The sequence below is a fragment of the Pteropus alecto genome, unplaced genomic scaffold, assembly GCF_000325575.1.
Source record: "Pteropus alecto unplaced genomic scaffold, ASM32557v1 scaffold239, whole genome shotgun sequence".
Classification (NCBI taxonomy): Eukaryota; Metazoa; Chordata; class Mammalia; order Chiroptera; family Pteropodidae; genus Pteropus; species Pteropus alecto.
The window spans coordinates 5399789-5415372 of NW_006494613.1; the positions used below are offsets into that span (position 1 = coordinate 5399789).

The following is a 15584-nucleotide window of genomic DNA, read 5'->3' on the forward strand; positions in this document are numbered from 1 at the left end:
TTGCACAGCGGTAGCAGGATGTCTCCCCACTGAGTTATTGCTTTTCCATTCCCCTTCTGTGCAGAAGAAACCACTTACAACTTGTTTCCTAAATATCAAATTTTATTGTCTGTTTAGCTGGTGTCTGGCTTGCCCATTCTGACCATATTTTGTTTGATTTTACCAAATATAATAAAGTAATTCATTGTGAATGATGATTCCTTTTTAGATTCTTTTGGTCTGTCAGTCACTGAAACTTCAGAAAAAAAATATAGAATTATTATAGCTTTTCAATGGGGAGCTTTTAGATGAAAGGGAAGACTCAATTTAAACTGGCTAAAATATGAAAGAAAGCTTATTTAGATCACCTACTAGAAAGTCCACATTTTGCACAGTCTTCAAGATTAGTTTGTCCAGTTATGTCATCAAGAATTCAGATTTTTTTTTTTTTTTCTAGTGTGCATAGCCTCAGTTTTATCCTGAAGCTGGAGCTCCCCCTGGGGTCACAGCATGGCTGCCAACAACAGCCATTTAGTGTATCAGGAAGAGATAGTGTGCTTCCCTCAGAAGTGGAATAGAAGACCTGAGCTTCAGGGTGGTTGGGATGACATCTGATTATTCCCCATGGTGATAACTGGTGGTGGTACTGGTGGTGACAGGGTTAGGGAAATAATGTGTACCAGTTCTAGGGAATGTCTATCACTTTTATTCTAGTTCATTGTAATATTTACTATGATATACTATAATTTGTGTTAACAGTTTTATTGGTTGTACATAAATCTGTTGTTTCCCTGAGTAATTGATTTCTGAACTTCTTGAACTGCCTGGCTTTTATTTTAGAGATATATGAGTCTGTAGATAAGCAAGTCAAGTACACTGTCTTTTAAATCTAACCAAACTGAATTTTTCTTTATAAACGACATTTTAAAATCAAATTAGAACATTGTGGTTTATTTTATGTAATAAGAAAAAAGTGCAACATACCTCTTGAAGAGGAGTTCATCAGTTCAATCAATCCATCAAGAACACTTGATGAACTCTTCTGATGCCCTTCAAGATGGGAGCCCTTCAGAAGGTTACTGAGTCCAGTGTAAGTACAGAAAGAAAAACTCTTCAGATGAGTGAGTTTGAAGCTGACACCAAAGAGAACAGTATGTGTTTGAAAGAAGGAATAGGAAAAAGTAAAGGGAACAAAGGGGTACCTGGCAGCAATTTTCAAGCAGAAAGACCATTATATGCTAATGTACATTGATAATTAGAAGTTCTTCTGCATTTCTAGGGCAGGAGAGCTGCAAAAATATCCACAATGAACCTGGAAATATAAGCAGGAGCCTAATTCTAAACAACATTCAAAATCAGTAAGAATAAAATTTTATCTTAAGAGCCTTTTAAAAATTTTGAAAAAGGAATTGACATGATCATATTTGCATTTCAGCAAACTCATAACTACAATGTAGAGTTAAAAAGAGAAATCCGAGAAAAAGTTCTCATAGGATACTCTTACAGTAATTCAACAAAGAGATAAGGATATCCTGAACTAGGAGAGTGGGGATAAGATAAAAGGAAGCAGATGATATTATGAATTAATATAGCATAATGACCGTATGTACAGTCTAGAGCTGGCCACACAAGGTTCAGACTCTGTACTTACCAACTGCAATAGGTCATTTCAAATGACGTTTTGCATATCCGTAAGTCCTGGTCTTGCACATAATGTGTAGTCATTAAATATTAGCTATTATTGTATGACAGTTACTTTGAAAACAGGGAGATGAAAAGTGGCATTGTGTATTACTCAACCATAAGAAGAGATAAAATACTGCCATTTGCAACAACATGGATAGACCTTGAAATAATCATACTAGGTGAAATAAGCCAGACAGAAAAGGTTGAAATCACATGATTATCACATATGTGAGATATAAACCTAAAAGCAACAAATGAACAGGACAAACAAACAGAGACTCATGGACATGGACAATGGACTAGTGGTTACCAGAAGGGAGCGGGGAGAGGAGTGTTAAAAATGTTAAAAAAAATATGTATATATAATATGAAACAAATAAATAAACTGGCATTTAAAAAATAAAATAAAATAAAATAATTGTTAATCATAGTGCCAGATTCACCATTGTTTTAACAGAAAAAGAAAATGTACATAATTGAATGATTTAGAGGGAAAAAAGTATCATTGTGTGCACCTGCTAAATGATCCAAAAAAGCAGGTTAAAAAAGTGTTACTGAAAACCATCCTGTAATTTTAGATATTATCTACATGCATGACTAAAGGTTTCTAAGTGTCCTTCTAAGTATCAAGATTTACTCAAATTTTGTATTCATAAACAAAAATGCGCACCATATAAGCATCACTCAGGACTAGTGGTCAGTTTTCTACTAGAAGCCTTGTGTCACACAGCTCTGACAGCTCATGTGCACATATAGAGAGATCTTATTGACAAGGAAGCCTTATGTTCAATGTTCCTTTGAGTTGCTATAGATTTCAACTGCTGCTAGTCATGCTTTTAATTACAATTTCTTTTTAGATTACTTTCCTCATAATTAATTTAGTTCGCTGCAGATGATTTTCTTTATCCAATGATGTATATGAATACTTTCATCGATAATGTTTTTACATTTCAAATAACTACTTGGAAGCATGTGTATCTTGTAATTCAGAAGTGGGTCTTTCAGAAGCCTATTAATTATGCAGTCTCATCTTACTATTATTGATAATTTATTTTAATAAACTAAGGTGGATATGTCTGAGTAATGATTTCCCTTGCTTTATTTTCTGAGTTAAAATAAGTAATTCTTGAGAACGATTAATTTAGAACAGAAGAGAGAGGACTTGGTGAGTGAAAGAATGTGGGATTGTAAGAAAGCTGTAAACGCACAACTAAATGTAAAGCTTATTTAGGGAACTATTTTTGTTACTTATAGCAGTGTTTAATTACCACAAAATTGTGTGGCTTAAAACAACAAATATTTATTCTCTCACTGTCTATGAGTCAGGAACCCAGATATGAGTTACCTTAGTCTTCTGGATATGCAAAACTCAGAAATATATAAATATCAGAACATATATGTCCTCCTTAACAATTTGATACGAGTAAAAATGACTACTTTTTCCTAACTGTAAGATCTCTGTTTGCTGTGCTAGAACCTGGTGAAAAAGATGTTTTTCTCTTGAATGTTTTATTTGAGAGAGAAGACAAAAATACACATTTTCTTACCCCAAAGATTTAGAGTAAAATAAATGGTATCACTAAGCAAAAAATGAATTAATACTGTACAAACACCAAAAAGCATTTTATAAGTTGAAGAGGGTACAGTACCAATTATCCTATTATTTCACTCTACTCTCTGGGTGAATAGTCTGAAAGCCAAAAATTACAGTTGCTGTTAGATTTCTTGGCTTCATTTGCAAAATGGAGTCTTTTTTTTTACTTTTTTTTTTTTTTTTTTTTTGTGAGGGCCATAAACACATGTTATATTATTTAAGAGTAGCAGTCCCTAGTTTGTTAAGATATTTTTTTTTTTGTCCTCCATGTCAAATCTGGCTGGTTACAAATTGATGTAGCACTGTGTTTCTCAATGATTTGCAATGGCCCTAAGTACCATTTGAGCAGAAGCTTTTTAGCATGTCATTCGTTAGGAGACCAGTTCTGGAGAAGGTCCTTCGACTGGCCAGATGTGTCATTTTGGAACAGATTGAGGGCCTGCCAAAATACCATTTGTTGCCAGGACCGGATATTGTAGGGGTGCTCACCACTCTGTTACCATATTTTTGCACTTCTTAGCATTGCATAAATAGGCAGCTGTTCCGTATTTAGAATATAAATGAGTCACCAGCTTGCTCTCCCAGGAGGATTTACCTGAAAGAGGAAACTACGATGTTAACCCTTTCTCATCATCATGCCTGAATATCACATTTAAATGCACACTTCTCTCAGCTCATTCCGAAGCAAATCCTTATGCATATAAATCACATCTTTCCTGCCAGTTAGGCAAGAGAACCAAAAAATGTGCAATTCTCATGCTAAAATGAAACACATTTCTGTAGCAGCAAAAGTAGTAAATTAATCAGTTGATAAACTGAGAGTGAGCAATTTGTGCTGAATTCTTTCTTACTGCTTCTTCAACAGGAAACAAGGTTCTCTAATCTCGTAAAGGACCATAACTTCATTAAGATGGAAAACCCCATTAAAGGAGGTTTTGCAAAAGACAAGAAAAGACAAGCCCTAAAAGTCACTTAGTTGTCTTTCTGGAACTATTTTCAGGACAGAAGATTTTTTATTTGGAGAATGGCAATTAACATACAGACTTGGCCCAACGAAGAAGCAGAGTGTTGAAGTGGGTCTCATTACAGGACACTGAAGGCAGTTGGTTTGACCTAATCCACATTTGTCCCAGTTGATTTACGTAACAGGCTAGCACAGCTGCTTAATTGTTATTTCAAAATCTTGACCAATTTATATATAAATATATATGTATATGCATGTGTGAATAAGTATATATACACATATACATATACATATACACATACACATACATTTGTGTGTGTTATTTGTTTTACCCCTAGGTACAATTAGAAAACAAACTTGTCAGTTTTGGAATATCAGAGTAGAAAAAGTCAAGGAAGTTAGGAAAAGCAGAGGCAGTTAAAGTATATGGTATATTAGCTGATCTCAACTACTTTTTTGAATGTTTACCGTAAAATAGACATAACTCTTATTTGCTCTTAAACCCAGCATGCCATACCCTGATAGAGCTAAGTTATTTCTCCAGGCTTTTCATCCTGCCAGCGGAATAAAAGTGCACACAGATAGACACAGATAGATAGGTGACATTTGGAGAGCCAGGCATGCCAGATTTTCGGAGGTTACAACGGAGGTCCAACCTGCTGTTCTCCTAATGAAAGGAGGGGAGATTCAGACTGGCAAAACTGCTATAAGGGACATGTCTGCTCTGAATGTCACGCTGCCCAGATGTCGCTCGGCAGGTGGAGATGCACAGAGAATGAAAACGTAGTCCTGTGTGTGTGGGTGCTAGTGCATTGCGAGGGTGAACAATGAGTCTGTTTTCTCAAGTGTAATGAAAACAGTGTGGATCTTGTCCATATTCATGTCATGAGAAAGGGCTTTCTCAAAGAGTCCTCGCCCTACGGCCCCTCTCAGACTGACACGCACTAATGCTCACAGGCCATGTGCACGTGACTTGTTTCAGCGTCTTAAGTATAATTTGACAATTTATTTTAACGTATTTATATACATGTATGTATGTGTGGTTCTTACATAGAAAATACGATCTATTTTAATAGAAATGTTACTACATAAGTTTTGTATCTTGAGTTTGTATTCAATCTCAAAGCTATATCATGAAAATTTCTCACCTTATTTTCCTTAGACTTATCTCATTTTATAAAATTAAATTTTATAGTGAAGGTGCATGATCATATAGTCAGACATTTCTCTGTTGATGAGCATTTAGGTTGGCTCTAGAGTACTTCAAATTGGCATGGCTATGTTCTTCATAAATATCCTGATGATTTTTATTAGAATAAAGTAAGTAAGACTTGAGTTACCTTTTGCAAAAAAAAAGCTAAAGTGGCTCTCACTGAATTTTCTGTTACTACAATTGTTTTTCTTCAGTGTTACGAGATGACTTCCGGCAAAATCCCACAGATGTAGTAGTGGCAGCTGGAGAGCCTGCAATCTTGGAGTGCCAGCCTCCCCGAGGACACCCAGAACCCACAATCTACTGGAAAAAAGACAAAATTCGAGTTGATGACAAGGAAGAAAGAATAAGTGTGAGTTAAATTTCAAAGAATGCCTGAAGAGATTGAATATCAAGTCTTAGAATGGATATATTTTATTATTTTATTTACCATTAATACAATCATAGAACTATATTTGAATGCTAACTACCATTTATACTGTATTGAAAGGACTGAAAAAAGGTAACCAAAAACAATAACTTTGGAATGAAGTCTCAAAGAGACAAAATTATGTAAATCAATTGTACATAATAGTTTAAGAATTATACCAATCTGAACATGTAAATATATTTTTACAGTAAAATATTGAGGTCTGAGCTCTTGTTAGAATTTTCAGAACATCTATTACTCGTGCAGTATGTAAGTGTTAAAATGTAAGTGATGGTCATAAACCATACTAAATGGAACATTTCTTTTTGCACTATTTTCAAAATTATAAGAGAAAATAGTTTGAGATGATAAATATTGTAAGCACTTTTTTAGTTTTTCCAATTTAATTATATATAACAAAAATTTTAGGCATGAACTTATTTAAAAGTTTAAAAGATACAGGTAAGATCAAAGTAAAAATAAATGGATGATTCTGCCATTTAGCTTTTGTAGGAAAATTGTGTTTTCAAGGAATATTGATGATCAAGTTTATTAGTTTATTAACATTCAAAATAAAACACCCAGAAAATGATAAAGGTAGAGAGAGAATAACATAAAATTATTTTTTTTCAGAGAATCTACTCGACATTTCTATGTGAAGTTTGTGATAACCAGTCCACTGAAATAATAGATAATGCCTAAAACTTCTGACATTATTCTTAGTTTAATTTATTTTTATATTCAGTACAATAATTGAGAATGAATATATTTTATTTAAAATAATATCTCATTTAACTAAAACAAGTGCCAATTCTATCAAAAGTCCATATAGTATGGGTATCAATTATCTTTAAAAATATCTAATAAATGAGTATTTTCCTTGTGTGTACATTATGATTTCATTGTAACACAGAACCAGATAGGCCATGTAAGAGATTACAGTGTATATTTATGTGATTCTGGCTTGAACTATTGAAATTCTGAGGCTCTATAATGCCCAGAAGAATTTTGTTCTCAACGGCCTGTGCTTGGGTACCAAACTTATGAAAATTTGCTCCTGGTGATGGAGAAAAAAATCAATGTTCAAGGGTTTCTAGTTCATGTTTGTATTATTTAGCTTTTGCTTTGTAACAAATCACCTCAGAATGGCTTATATTAACCATTTTACTTAGACTGATTCTGTGGGTAAGTTGGTAGTTCTTCACTCTGGGCCAACTTGGCTGGTCTTTTCTAGGCTTTCTCATGCTTCTGTGGCTTGTTTAAAGATGTGAAGGGAGTTGGATGATCTAGGATAGTCTTGCCAACATGTCTGGCAATCAACTAACTCTCAGTTGAACATCTTTATTCTTGTCCTCATGGCCTCTAGTATTCTAGCAGGCGAGCTCAGGCTGGTTTGTATGGTGGCCTCAGGGTTCTCGACTGCAGCGAGAGGTGACAAGTGCCAATGTGCAAGCACCTTTCTTCTGGTGAAACATTTTTTTAGTTGCATAGGCCAAATCATTTTAGAACCTGAAATATATCTGATGAGGCCATACCTATGTGAGTTTCGTTTGCCTATGAATTGAAAAATTAACAAAGGAAAACAGCATGTTCTTATATCTCTTTAAGAACACTCAATCATTGTGAAGGTAAGATTATTGGATTAGGTAAATACAAAAAAGTTAGAAAAAAAGCTATGAGTTGAGGGTACGCTTCCTGAGAATCTGATTCTCTTTTAATGCCCCCTTTAACAAACAGACATTTTAACATTATTACATTTGTTTATTCAGTCAATAAATGCTCCTTATGTGAAATTTAGGGAGTAGACATTAGAAGCCAATGATTTGTATGAACTCCTAATCATCATTTAAAGAATTTAATTTGTTTTTATCCAACCTGCTCTACACTTCTAAAATTATCTCATAAATACAATTAAGATAAGAAAAAGACAATTAATACAATTAAAATCTAAGCTCCCCAAAGACAGAAATTTTTATTACTTGTTTTATTACTGAATCTCAAGTGCTAGAAAACTGCCTAGCCCATAGAGGTACTCAATAAATATTTGTAGAATCTTCAGAGGGGATCTGAGAATTTTGTTATATTATCCAAAGCAGATATTTTGTGCTTTTTCATGACATATGTTACTAGCAATCTGTCCAACCAAATCTCAGAGTGAAGACCAACCATTGGAATTTAATGGGGACAGTAATAAGACTCAAAATAAGACCAGGCAAGAGGTGAGGACTACTTTAAAGAAGCATTATCTAGAAAGCAAATTGGAGGCTTATATTGAAAGAGGATTTAAGAGAAGACAAGACATATGCAGATGCCAAAATAGTGGGAGAGTTTTGTCTTAGACATTCAGCTAATTCCTTTAAGAAAAAAAATGTGTTTAAATATTCAAAATTATTTATTAGTGATCTTTCCTTTACATTTTCTTTTCTTTTTTTCTTTTCCTTTTTTTCATTTCTTTTCTTTTCTCTTTGTTTTCTTTTTGTTTTGTTTCATTTTTTTTCTCCCTCCCCCCTTCTCTCTCTCTCTCTTTTTTTTTATTTTTATTTTTTTTATTTTCACAGATCCGTGGTGGAAAACTGATGATCTCCAACACCAGGAAAAGTGATGCAGGGATGTATACCTGTGTTGGCACCAATATGGTGGGGGAAAGAGACAGTGATCCAGCAGAGCTGACTGTCTTTGGTAAAATTCTCTTTTAAATTAGAAATTACTATTTAACTCTACTTGTTCATTGTTTTTAAATATGTTTTTGTTAATATTAATCACCAGACCATATAGGGACAGTTACTTATGACTTGTGATGCACAGTGACAGACTAGAATTGTGTTCTGGTTTTGTCTTTAAGAAGAAATTTTTGATATGAAGAAAAGTAAAACTTATAAAATGTCAATTCACCTACTTTATTCATATATTTGTAAGTTAATATTTGTAAGACTACCTTTTATCAGAATGTAAACAATTGCTTTTTTTCAAAATCTGTTTGAGATATATTCATCTAAAGTTTATTGCTCATTACACTGTGGTATGTTTATCAAGTACCTACGCTATGTACAAGACATAGGATAATTTTTTTTTTTTTAATTAAAATGCAGTGCAAAGACATTTCAGTTGTTTTCTACTTTTAAACATTTCAAATTGAGGTAATTTGCAGTTTTAAAGATGAACTTGCTGTATATATTCACACAAGTAATCAAAATTAGAAAAAATACATGAACTATTTTGCTATATTTATGTTTCTTCAACTTTAAGAACCAAGGGACTCTTTAGTTGAAGTAATTCAATTAATAAGCTAAAACATGATAGATCTGTATCACAGAAATAGTGGATAAATCAATAGGATAATAAAGATGGCTGACTAAACAAAATTAGAGAAAATTCTGTAGAACAGGTGTGGAAATTGAAGGAGAAATAAAATGATGGAAAACTCAGGAAAACAGGGATTCTAAACATACTAGACAATGAATATTCCTTTAGAAGACATTGAAGTGCCATTCAAATCTCCATATGTAGATATAATATCACATGTAAACATGTACACCTTTATACATGTTTATATACATATACATACATAAGATTTCACTATTGTGGATATTATGTGATTTTCTTTATAGCGTATAAGGAATAATTAAGATTTTTAAATTACTTATTGTGTCAGTAAAATAAACAATAAAATCTGATTTCTGGTCATTATTCTAGAACACGCCTGAGGGTAGCCTCAAAATCCTGCATATCTCCCTAAAGAAACTTCTCTCGTTTGGGAAGTGCCATCCCATGGTGCAATGAGAGTGCCACGATGCAAAAAGAGCTATACTATGATTTCCATTACATTTAGAGCATTTAGGGTCTACTTTATGAATATGTACCAGGGTAAAGGCCTCTCTTTTCAAGCACTCTGAGTACCAAGGAATCTCTGGAATACTCCCTGTGGCTACTAAGCAGCTCGAAGTCCCAAATGACAAAACCAGGAGAAATCTCATAATTTATTAAAGGAATTGAGAAGTAAAAATAAAATTGTTCAAGTATACACATACATCTCTGTCCTGCAGAGCTCTGACAAGCATCAATTTGCCATTAAATTTTATGCAGTCATCTGTAAGAGCCCCAAAATGTGCTGTACTCTGAAATGAATAAAATAGTTTTGCCTGGTAAGATATAAAATTAGTGGTCACTAAACATTATCATTGAAAACCCACGAGAACAGCTTTTCTATTTAAAGAAATACTCATCACTATTTTTCCATAACTACTACAAGCTTTGAACAGGAAAGTGTTTCATTATAGCTGTATATACTACCTCCAGAAGGAAATTGTAAGTATTTAATCTCATTACTCAAGCAATTAGACTTACCAAAATGTTATCGTGTTATGAAATATTTACCCTACTTTCCCTAAAGACATGACGAGAAATATAGAACATTCCTAAACATGTCAAGAATTACAGGGGAACTTCTAAATTATTTTCAAAATAGCTATAAACCAAAGAGATTAAATTTGTCTAGAGGCAGTTCCTTTTTAGGAAGCTGAGAAATGTTTATCTGATGGTGTAAACAAGTCAGAACTGACCTAAGGGGTTAAAAGTACAATGTTAAGTTGAGGGAAAATCTAAAATTCCATTAAAGATTAAGAAAAAAAACAAAAACAAAAACAAAAATGAAAAACAAAACAGCATCCAAAACCAGAAACAAAAGTTAAAAACAGTAGTGATGATCTAAATCAAGGATGTGACAAATATTTCATGAGAGAAACCTCTTCTGTACTTTGATTTTACGTTGGTGCTCTTGCATCCAGAACGTTTTCTAATAAATCTCTTTATATTTCATCATTATTAGATATTATCATCTCTGACCTAAGGTTTATAAAAGTAAAACCAGTTATATTTTTATCTCTCTTCTCTCTGAACTTTATTTTCATGGAGCAGCAATTCTGCTTTAAGAAATTTGGCTACAAGAAGTTTTTAAATATCCTTGGCAACCCAATCTTTAATATATGTTATACAGAAAAGTAACTGATAATATTTCATTATAATTCAAAAATATAATTTACTTAAAATGGCAGGTAAAACAATGAAAGAAATAGAGTCTTTGCCAATACAATGATCATCTGCAAGCATTTTGATTTTTTAGTAAGTGGTCTTGGACTTAGGAATTTTTTAGTTCTATTTTTTAATTTTTTTAATTTAAATTTACTTATTTATTTATTTGTATGGTGACATTGGTTAATGAAATCCAGTAAGTTTCAGCTGTACACTTTAACAGTAAGGCATATATATGTGTGTGTGTGTGTGTGTGTGTGTGTGTGTGTGTGTGTGTTTATACTGTGTTGTTCACCTCCCATAGTTAGATTTTTTTCTGTCACCCCATATTTAACCCCCTTTGCTCCATCTACCTCTCTCCTCCCCACCACCCTCTGGGAACCACTAGTCTATTGTCCATGTCCAAGAGTCTCTGTTTGTTTGATCTGTTCATTTGTTGCTTTTAGGTTTATATCCCACATATAAGTGATAGCATGTGGTTTTCAACTTTTTCTGTCTTATTTCGCTTAGCATAACTGTCTCGAGGTCCATCCATGTTGTTGCAAAGGGCAATATTTCATCTCTTCTTATGTGAATGATATCCCATTGTATATATGTACCACAGCTTCTTTATCCAATCATCTATCCTAGAAAACTTCGGTTGCTTCCATGTCCTGGCCACCATGAATAATGCTGCTATGAATATTGGTGTGCAAATATTTTTTCGGATATGAGTTTTCAAGTCTTTGGGGTAAATACTCAGTAGAGGGATTCTTGGATCATATGGTAGATCAATCGTTAGTTTTTTGAGGAACCTCCATGCTGTTTTCCATAGTGGCTGTACCAATTTGCAGTCCCACCAGCAATGTATGAGCTTTCCTTTCTCTCTGCATCCTGTCCAACAGTTATTAATAATTGTCCTGTTGATTATAGCTATTCTAACAGGTGTGAGATGGTATCTCATTGTGGTTTTGATTTGCATTTCCCTAATAGCTAGCGATACCGAGCATCATTTTATATATTTGTTTTGGCCATTTGTATGTCCTCTAGGGAGAAGTGTCTGTTTAGGTCCTCTGTCTATTTTTTGATTGGATCTTTTTGTTATTGTTGTTATTGTTGTTGTTGTTTTGTTGTTGTTATTGAGTTGTATGAGTTCTTTGTATATTTTGGATTAGGCCCTTATCAGAGGCATTGCTTGCAAATATATTTTCCCATTCGGATGGTTGTCTCTTTACCTTGCTGACGGTTTCTTTTGCTGAGCAGAAGCTCTTTAGTTTGATGTAGTCCCATTCATTTATTTTAGCTTTTACTTCCCTTGCCTATGAGATCAAATTTATAAAATCCTCTTTGAGTTTAGTTCCTATGTTTTTTCTATGCACTTTATTATTTCAGGTCTTATATTCAGGTCTTTAAGTCATTTTGAATTAATTTAGTTGTATGGGGATATAGTCTAGTTTCATTCTTTTGCAGGTGGCTTTCCAGTTTTCCAAGCACCATTTATTGAAAAGATTTTCCTTTCTCCACTGTATGCTTTTGTTTTTTTTGTCAAAAATTATTTACCCATATAAATATGTGTTTACTTCTGGACTCTCGATTCTGTTCCACTGGTCTATGTGTCTGTTTTTCTAACAATACCATGCCATTTTGATTATTGACGCTTTGTAGTATAATTTGGGCAGAGCGAGGCCTCCAGCCTTGTTCTTTTTCTCAGTATGGCTTTGGCAATTCGGAGTCTTTTGTGTTTCCATACAAATCTGATAATTTTTTGTCCTATTTCTTTAAAAAATGCCAATGAGATTTTGATGGGGATTGCATTAAATCTGTAAAATGGTTTAGGTAATAAGGTCCTTTTAACTATGTTGATTTTTCCAATCCAAGAACATGGAGTATCTTTCCATTTCTTTATATTTTCTTCTATTTTTTTTAATAAGATCTTATAGTTTTCATTATATAGGTCCTTCACATGTTTGGTTAGATTTATTCCTAGGTATTTTATTCTTTTGTTGCAATTGCAAAAGGAATTATTTTTCTACTTCTTCTTCTGACACTCATTATTAGAATATATGAACGCTATAGATTTTTGAACATTGATTCTTTGTATCCAGAAACTTTACCGTATTTGCTTACTTTTTCTAGTAGTGTTCTTGTGGCTCTTTAGAGTTTTATATATAGAGAATCATGTCATCTGCAAATAGTGACAGTTTGAATCATTTTTCCTATTTGGATGCCTTTTATATCTTTCTCTTGTCTGATTGCACTCGCTAGGACTTCCAATGTTATATTGAATAGCAGTGGCGATAGTGGACAGCCTTGCCTTATTCCCAATCTTAGAGGAATTTTTTTTTATTTTTTCACCATTACGTATAATGTTGACTGCGGGTTTGTCATAGATGGCCGAAATTATGTTAAGGTACTTTCCTTCTATATTGATTTTGTTAAGTGTTTTGATCATAAATGGGTGCTGTATCTTGTCAAAGGCTTTCTCTGCATCTATTGATATGATCGTATGATTCTTATTTTTTAATTTGTTTATGTGGTGTATGACATTAATTGATTTGCATATGTTGAACCATCCTTGTGTCCCTGGGATGAAGTTCACTTGATTGTGATGTATAATCATTTTAATATGTTGCTGTATTTGGTTCACTAGTATCATATTTAAGAGTTATGCATCTGTGTTCATGAGAGATATTGGTCTGTAATTTTCTTCTTTTGTATTATCTTTACTATGTTTTGGTATCAGTGTAATATTGGCCTCGTAAAATGAATTGGGAAGTACTGCCTCCTCTTTGATTATTGGAAAGGGTTTGAGGAGATTAGGTATTAAATCTTCTTTGAATGTTTGGTAAAATTCTCTGGTAAAGCCATCTGGTCCTGTACTTTTACTTCCATACTGCTGATCAGACAGACTATTTAGATTTTTTAGTCCTTCTTGACTCAGTCTAGGAAGGTTGTATTTTTCTAAGTACTAGTCTATTTCTTCTAGGTTATTAAATTTGATGTTACATACTTTTTCACTGTATTCTTATATGATCCTTTGTATTTCAGCCGAGTCTGTCATAATTTCCACGCTTTCATCCCTGATTTTTTTTATTTGTGTCCTTTCTCTTTTTTCTTTAGTAAACCTAGCCAAGGGTTTGTCAATTTTATTAACCTTCTCAAAGAACCAGTTCTTTGTTGCATTTATTTTTTCTATTGTTTTTGTTTGTTTGTTTGTTTTATTTTCAATTTCATTTATTTCTGCTCTAATTTTGATTATTTCTTTCCTTCTGCTGACTTTAGGCTTCATTTGTTCTTCCTTTTCTAGTTTTGTAAGATGAAGCATTAGGCTATTTATTCAGGCTCATTCTTGTTTTTGGAAATAAGCCTGTAATGATATGAACTTTTTATGACCACTTTTGCTGTGCCCCAAAAGTTTTTATATGCTATGCTATCATTATCATTCATTTCTATGTATTTCTTGATGTCTCTTTTTATTTCTTCTCAGGCTCAGTTATTCTTCAGTAGCATGTTGTTTAATCTCCATGTATTTGTGGTTCTTCTCACTTTCTTTTATAGTTGATCTCTAGTTTCAAAACATTATGATCAGAGAATATAGTTGGTATGATGTCAACCCTCTCATATTTGTTGAGGCTATCTCTGTACCAGTATGTGGTCAATCCTTGAGAATGTTCTATATGCACTAAAGAAGAATGTATAAGCAGTTGTTTTGGGATAGAAGGCTCTGTAAATGTCAATTATGTGCAGTTGGTCTAATGTGTCATTTAAGGGTGTATTTCCTTATTGATTTTTTGTTTGGATGATCTGTCCATATCTGACAGTGGGGTATTTAGGTCCCCTACTATGATAGTGTTTTGGTCTGTTTCTCCCTTTAGTTCTGTTAGTAATGCTTTACATAGTTCAGGGCTCCCTGATTGGGAGCATAGATATTAATACGTGTTATGTCTTTTTGGTGCATGAGTCCCTTTATCATTATGAAGTGTCCTTCAGTATCTTTCTTTACCTTTTTTTATTTTGAAGTCTATTTCGTCCAATATTAGTACGTCTACTCCCGCTTTTCTCTGAATGCCATTTGCTCGGAATATCATTTTCCACTCTTTCACTTTGAGTCTATATTTGTCTTTGGAAGTGAAATGTGTCTCCTAGAGGCAGCATATGGTTGGGTTTTGTTTTTTGGTCCAATCTGTAACTCTGTGCCTTTTTATTGGTGAATTCAGTCCATTTACATTTAGAGTGATTATTGAAATATGAGATCTTCTTATAGCCATTTTATCTTTTGCTTTCTGGTAGCTCAGTGTTTCTATTTCTTCCTTGTCCTTGTGTTTCTGTTTTCTTTATTTTGGTTGGATTTTGTGGGTTTTCTCTCTGGTCCTTCTTGTTTTATGTTTTATATTTGAGTTCTGAATCTTTGGCATGTGGTTACAATTACGAATATGTAAAGGATAGTTATGTATATGTATATATACAAATATCTAACAGTCATTCATTTTCTTCTGTGAGTGCCTCATCTCCATTCCCCTTTGTGAATCTGGATCTTTGAATCCTCCCCTTTTCAGTCATTGTTGTTTCAATTTGTCCCTATATATGCAGAAGTTCATTACTACCTTGCTATAACAATTCTTATCTTATTATTTAAGCTTATAATGCCCGTTTTTAGTAAAGGTTGCACTCCTCTGCTTCTATTTGCCTGATAGTCACTTTACTCCTAATTATGTATTTATTTTTGGTAATT

The 15584-nt window shown here is 33.3% G+C and overlaps 1 protein-coding gene across 4 annotated transcripts in view; it reads left to right on the top strand.

Annotated features, from left to right (window-relative positions):
- Window positions 1-15584, top strand: part of ROBO2 (roundabout guidance receptor 2) — a 552049-nt gene that overhangs the window by 379752 nt on the left and 156713 nt on the right. For all 4 annotated transcript variants that reach the window (XM_015600164.2, XM_015600165.2, XM_025042507.1 and 1 more), the window contains exons 3-4: window positions 5631-5788; window positions 8404-8524. In XM_015600164.2, coding sequence (XP_015455650.1) covers window positions 5631-5788; window positions 8404-8524 — 279 coding nt within the window. The remainder of the gene's footprint in view (window positions 1-5630; window positions 5789-8403; window positions 8525-15584) is intronic.